Source organism: Centruroides sculpturatus, unplaced genomic scaffold (genome assembly GCF_000671375.1).
Source record: "Centruroides sculpturatus isolate CEXI.00-Female unplaced genomic scaffold, Cexi_2.0 scaffold510, whole genome shotgun sequence".
Lineage (NCBI taxonomy): Eukaryota > Metazoa > Arthropoda > Arachnida > Scorpiones > Buthidae > Centruroides > Centruroides sculpturatus.
In genome coordinates this window covers 501,819-509,286 of record NW_019384743.1, presented here as the reverse complement: position 1 = coordinate 509,286, position 7,468 = coordinate 501,819, and the positions used below count along the sequence as shown (strand labels likewise).

The following is a 7,468-nucleotide window of genomic DNA, read 5'->3' as shown; positions in this document are numbered from 1 at the left end:
CCATGAATTATTTATGAATTTTATTTTTCATTTAAACCTGAAAGTAAGATTTATACGTTTGATAAGTCCTTGCTTTTTTTTTTCTTTAGTGGAAATGAAATGCGAAGCTACAACAATGACTGCCATTATTAAAGTCATCACTCCATTTAGAGGAAGAGTATATGCTTTGGGTCATCCTTACGAATGTTACGCTGTTACTGTAGGATCTAACGGAGAAGTGTCGTTATCAATGCCTTTACATGGCAGGAAATGTGGTACAAAAAATCTAGTGAGTTCAATCCTTTGAAAATTCGTTTAAACATGAAAAAAATAGAGTAATATTTCCGATAAATTTTTATAAAAATATCTTCTAAATATAGTTTTTTTTTTTTTAACTTGAATACGGAGGAAATGTTAAATTTTTTTTCACGGAAATCTGACTTTGCTCGAAATGATGATGGCCGTTGTTTTTAGCTCAGTTATAAATCATATTTTATCTCCATAAGGAAACATGCTTTGAATGCTGTATTAACAGTTTTTTTTATGTTTTTTCTAAAAAAAAGAGAGTTGGTTAAAAATTTAAGTGTATATTTATCTTGATAGGCGAATGGAACTTTCACAAATAGTGTTGTTGTCCAGCATCACCCGTTTATTCTACGCACATCAGATAGAAGAATTAACATTGCTTGCGATTATGAAGAAGTTCAAAGGAAATTGAGAGGTGGAAAACAGGTATTAGAAGGGTAAGTATTCTAATTTAAATACCATTTTGAATACAAACAATAAATAAATAAACTGGTTTACAATTTTTTAATTTTAAAATTATACTATTTAAATCTATTATAAACAATTTTCGCATGAAATTTTTAATATAATAAATACCTTCTAAAGTTTTAGCTTACATAATCTATAATTAGTAACAGTATATTATCAATTTCATGATTTTAGCATATGTTATTTATTGTTTTAATTAGATACTCCAAAACAATATCATTATGAATTATTCAACAAATTATATATTGTAAGTGTTATTATGTATTATTAATTCCAGTGATCTACAGAGTTTAACTCAAGTTGTGACGGGGTTAGCACCTACACCACCAGTTAGGTTACGCGTGTTAAATTCATCAGGAGAAGAAGTGAACGGAGTAGATTTGGGTGAACCACTTTACTTGAAAGTAGAAATGATGGACGAAAGTAATTATCATATTTTCCACATTATTATAATTTATACGAGTATTTTAACTTTATAGTGTATATCATTTATGTATTTTTTTTAAGGTGTTTTTGGAATTTTTGGGAGCGATTTGGTTGCGAGAAGTGGACAAGGGACAGAAACAGTATTACTAGTTGATGACAGAGGGTAAAGGGAATGCATTGTATTTTATTATAATTTAAAACTCTGTGAATATTTTATTAAATTTTTTTGAATATTTATAAAATATTTATGTGTAATAATATGTAATGAATATTTTTATCATCTTATATAGTGTATATTTAACAATTAAAGGCTTTCTAAAACTGTTTTTTTAATTCATATTATAATAGTTGTCCACTCGAACCAACGGTATTTCCTGGATTAGAGAAAGAACAGGGATCGAAATCACTGAAAGGAAAATTTCAAGCATTCAAATTTGCTTCAGATCCTACACTGAAGTTTCAAATGACCGTTTCATTCTGTTTAGATGTCTGTACACCAGTGAGTATTTATTATTTCAGTAACGTTTTTTTTAATTAAGAAAAATACACCATAACGGTTATAAAATTCAATTTCTCATGTGACAGATTATGGTAATAAAATAATAATAATAATAATAATATCTTTAGATATTAACCAGTACATTTCTTTATAATTAAAACAAACAAAACAAAACATTACAGCATAATAAATAAAGTTTATTAATAGGATTTAAATTGGATTAAACAAATGATTACTAGACTTTATTAAATTATCCTTAACATAATCATAATCTTTAAAGAAAATCTGGGAGTAAGAAAATACTTCTAGTGTTAATTTTTTTTTCTTCATTTTTATCCTTTATCTACAAAATTCGAGGTTCTTAAATCATGACTTTAGCTCGAGTTCATGACCTTCGTGGTTTGCAATTTATTACAGGCTGCCCTTGAGGCTCTTTCAAGATTTTTTCTAGAGGAACAGAACTTTCTTCTTCACTATTCCTTTTGTATTTAGCTTATACCATATTTCAAGAGGCCCGATACTTAGAATCTTACAATATATATTATCTTTTCTTTATTATTTATTCTTATGATGTAGAATAACGAGAAATGTTAGTCTATATATGTGTATAAAGAATTCATATGTATACGTAAAATAATAATAAAAACGAAGTATAAAAATTCTTATTTGTTATTTCAGGTTGACTGTACCCAGAATATTCAAGAGGAAATAGATTTTAGACAGTCTTATGGAAGAAAAAAGAGATCATCTGAAATAGCATCTTTTGAACTTCAAACAGGTGATGTTGTAACTGATATCACAATGGAAAGTGCCGTCTTTGTTGTGAATAATCTAAAGCCAACACTTCCCAGTTTCGAAAGGAAAATTTCTAATTCAATAGAAAGTAAGTAATATATTAAAATTTATGTTTATATACAAAAGATTTCCTATTGAGTATATTCTTCGTTATGCATAGAATGTACGCATTTTTTCATTAGATACGCAGGTTTGCTTTTATTTTTGATACTGTTATTAGCTTACTGACTATGGCGTGACCACAGATTAAAGTATAATTAGTTTCTGGATGATGTCGACGACCATTAGACACACCTGTTATTGCATGCTGCGTGGGTGATCCAGAAATGACTTTTTATCTCCTTCCTCTAGCATTAATTAACGTTATCTTTTACTGTCATCGTGTGAAATATAATTAATTATGGTGAATGACAAATGTCTAAGATAGAATTTTTTTTTTCTTTATTATTTCAGATGAAAGTTCAAGAATATTGGCAACTATGGATAGAGGAGTTTGCTTCACTCGACCCGTGTTTTATACAGGATGTACTATAGCTGCCACGCTTCAACTTATCTTAATAACAGCTTGTTCCGCTATATTATTAATGAAATCTAAATGTGGATGTTCTCACTCTAGCAGACTTGGTAGCAGTCGAGAATCTGTATCAAGTAGAACTGAATTATACGGAAAATCATAAAATCAATTCTGATTCGTGAACTTGCATTAATGTGATTCCAACAGACCAATCAGTGTTGATTATGCAAATGAAAAAAGACTGAAAGTTTCATTGTATATTCAGAGAAAAATCGCCATTTTCAAGACGAATGCTAATACTCAATTTTCTATATTCATCCTATTAAAATTTCAATTTGTAAATTCAATTTAAAAGAAAAAAAATAGTTTTCTAGGTTTATATGAATAGAAAAATAAAACATGTAATATCTATTTTCAGCTTAAAATATTAAAAATATATAAAGATTATTTTTATAATAGTAAACTTGAAATAATAAAATCCAAAAGATTTAAAAATAATTTATATGATTTTAAGTTCAGGTGCCAATTGTTTAAATTTAAAAAAATCCATTTAAATGGAAAAATTGGGACAAAAAGAGGCAATATTTGACATTTTATTGGTTTTAATGGTTTAATTTAAATCCTATATTAATTATTTTTTTAAATATAAACACAATTTGGGAGAACAAAAATTTGGTTAAGGGCTTAAAAATTGAGGCTTTTTTGATTGGTCAGTCAGGAATGTTGACATTGCAGGGAGAATTGAATTGGTTTAAGACAGTTTTGTGGGATTTTTTTTAATGTTATTGTTTGTTTGTTTGTTTTACTTGTTTTGTTTAATAATTTGTTCTTGTATTTTAATATTAAACACGTGAAAATAATGATTTTGTACGTTAAAATTTGTCAATAAAATTCTGTAATTAAAATATTATTGTGTGTGTTTTTACTACAAAACAGAATCTATGACCATGATTTAAAATATGCTAAAACACGAGGAGTTGTATTAAAACTTAAATAAAATACCTTCCATTCTGAAATTTTATTATTCATATCTTCTAATGCTTAAATTCTTAACGAACTATTAAACAACGTTACAAATTATTTATTAGATCATGAACATCTCTAGAATACTAATTATATAGTTAACCTAGAGAGAAAATATTTTATGGCTTGATAGAACATAATTAAAAAAACTTTTCCTAGTTTTTCTAGCTAACGCCTGAATGTTATTGAAGATAAATGGGGTATCCTTCTCCCTCATTAAATCCCTTTAACCTATAAAAAATATTATTACGTAAAATCGTGACCGTTTTTTATACATTATCTTTTATTTATTAATGGTTCCTGCTTGACATATCTTGTTTTTTATATCATAATTCGTTGAATAAAAAATTTCTCTACAATAAAAACTCTCGAAAACTATTTTATCCATTTAGGTAGAAAAGGCTTTAGGCTATAAATTATAAAATATTATAGGAAAATTTATATTAAAAAAACACTAGGAATAATATATTTTCTAACATATAATTTTTAAGAACTGAAGGAAAATTCTTCGAGAATGATTTTTTATAATTGAAATTCAGTTATTATTAATGCATAAAACACTTGAATCGTTATAACACTAAATGACGAAAAGATTTTTAAATATATTACTGTATAAAATAATATTTGTTTATATTTACTTTAATTTAATAATACTTAAATCGACCAATCAAAAATTACTTTTCTACAGTATAGGCTATTCAATATATAGTATCTGAAGTGTCTTGACTATAATTATTTCTTTTGTAAAGTTCACAAAAAGTACTGGAATCTATTCTTATTTTATTATGGGAACCAGGAAGCTTATTCTAAAGTGCACCTATGAGTACTAATACCTCGCCCACCAAGCGAGAGGTTGGGAAAACTCAGACACATCCCCTATTGTTCAACAAAGTTCGTTGTTATCTGTCCACAAGGTCACCATTACGGCACCTTGGGCGTTAAATAATAGTTCAGACGAATTGGATAAGGCGTTTTTACCTAACAGAATACTGGACGCCTACAACCTGTACTGGCCATTGTCGATGAAACTCGTCTCTTTTTATGTTTCTTACGATTGTTACACGTGGAAAATGAAATTTTCATTCGAAATTAAGCAATTTATTCATTTCTGTCTCTAATTATACAAAAATTACGTCTGTTATAAAGAAACCAATGGTAGTATAAGAGAATATTCGTTATGTTTAATGTTTATGCCTTTTTTTTAATTAAAATTCATATTGTAAGTCACAGTAAAATTCTGTCTATTTAATACGTTTCGCTTTATTTTGTGCATACATATTTATCTCGCATTATCTAATTCACATGATCTAATACTGGAAATAATTAAATTTTCGAAAATAACCATTAAAAAAACAACTAATTTCGAGAAAATAACTTATTTATTTGACCAAAATCAATCCATCAATGTCATTTTCGATTGAAGAATTAAGATAAAACATACCAAACCAATATAATCGTCTCCAAAATGCTTCAATAATTTTATAAAAAGTAATTACCCCCAAAAAAGCAATTTTATTGTATTAGAATCCTACTAAAATATAAAATTATATTAGATTAATTCTTTATGAATATTATAATAGATAATATTATATAAATACTGTAGGCCTATTACTAATTTTTATTCTTAATTAAATCATTAAGAAATATTAGTTAAATATCACAAATATTTATAGAAAATAGTATTTTTTAATAGTTAACACTATTAAAATCGAAGAAATTTTCCGGTTATCAAACAATTCCCGTTACAAAAGTTCATCTTATTCACTTCCCTGTGAATCAAAATAACTTTCAGACCATAAAAAAACCCTTTCTAATGATTCTTTACTTTATATTTTGTGTGTTGACATCACTACTTTTTACTGATAAAAATTTATGATGTATTAAACAAATTATGGAATAAAAATATTAGATAATAATTATCTTCTTACCTTTCTAATCCTTAAATTGGTAAGTGTTTTAATGAATATTATCCTTACCTTGAGGCGTGTATTACTGAGCATAAAGTAATAATGACTTTTTATCAATATTGAACGTTATAGAAAAATATTTTCCGCATTCTTTAACATTTGTTATCTGTCATTAAAAATGAACTTTTAATTCGGCAAAACCTTTTTTTTTTTTCTTCTTTTCCCATATGAAACAGTTAAATGTATCAATTTTCACGAAGCTTTCCTATGACAATGACCTTTTCCTTATCTAATTAATGTTACGTGTTTAATTACATTAATTAAATAATAAATTTTAAAAATTCAATAGGATATATTAAAATATAAAACTTTAGAATCCAATAAACTTATTAATTTAATTACATAACTCATTAACAAGTTCAATATATATATATATATGATATAATTAGAAGTTCATTATTAAGTCTATATTAAGAAAAGAAACAATATTAAATTCTATTTTTAGTAATAAACTTTAAGATAAACGTTGTAAACGTGTCAAAATTTGATTTTTCTCACGTTAGCTATCATATTAAAGCGAAACAGATAAGCTGTTTCAATCAAGTGTTCGTCTATAAGAAAAAAGTTTTTTTTACTTTAATGCAGAAACCTAAGTAAAATACAGGATTTTACTTATGACCGATAAGAAATTAAACTCATAAGCACGTTACCAGGCGTGTCCGGAAATATAGAGACCGCACCCATGATAGCTGTATTCTAAAATAGGCTGTAAATCATATTATTGTCTTTTTTTTTTTAACTCATCTAAATAAAATCTTTACGAAATTTTAATAAAAATATGTAAATTTTTAAATTTTAAATCAAAATTACAATTATATTTTTTTTTAAAATAACATTGTTTCAGTTAAAGAAACACATAAATGTATATATTAAGTGTATCACATTAACAATACTATAAGGCTATATCAAATTGTAAGAAAAAAAAATAAAATAAAATTCAGCTTTTAGGGGGTATATTATTTTCTGTTTTTCTATAGTCTAGTATATTTCTACTTAAGAGTTGAATCACGTCGTGCCAACACCCTTAAATATTCCATAAGATGTCAATTTTCATTATTTTCGGTGTTTCTCTTAGAACAGTTAGGATATGCACTATTGCATTCTATTTTTCTTCTTATATGTTACATCATTAAATTTATCTAACAATAGTACATTACGCTACATTTGCAGCCTTTGACATAACTCGAAAAAAAATTATTATTTTTTTTATTCGATTTGACCGAAACTTTTATAGAACTAACCATACACTGGTTTAGGAAATATATTTAAAGTGTAAAAGCACTTAAAATTGTAGAAAACTCACTCCAACGATACTATAAAATGTATAGAATAAAGGAAGAATTTAATTCTTGAATATAAGATATAATTATAAAGTAGTGTCCTATTGAATTTGTGATTATATTTATGATCGTGTGCATTTAAAAAATGAAAATTTTGAGTAAATAGTGTTAGAGGATTGGAATCTTTTTATTTAAGTTGCTAATAATTTCT

The 7,468-nt window shown here is 26.1% G+C and overlaps 1 protein-coding gene across 1 annotated transcript in view; it reads left to right on the top strand.

Moving 5' to 3' along the window:
- Positions 1-93: 93 nt before the first annotated feature.
- LOC111628413 overlaps positions 94-7,468 on the top strand; it is a 21,137-nt gene continuing 13,762 nt past the window's right edge. Inside the window, exons 1-7 of the mRNA XM_023372187.1 lie at positions 94-268; positions 583-722; positions 1,031-1,176; positions 1,261-1,342; positions 1,528-1,678; positions 2,357-2,561; positions 2,927-3,147. Coding sequence (XP_023227955.1) covers positions 95-268; positions 583-722; positions 1,031-1,176; positions 1,261-1,342; positions 1,528-1,678; positions 2,357-2,561; positions 2,927-3,147 — 1,119 coding nt within the window. The 5' untranslated portion in view covers position 94. The remainder of the gene's footprint in view (positions 269-582; positions 723-1,030; positions 1,177-1,260; positions 1,343-1,527; positions 1,679-2,356; positions 2,562-2,926; positions 3,148-7,468) is intronic.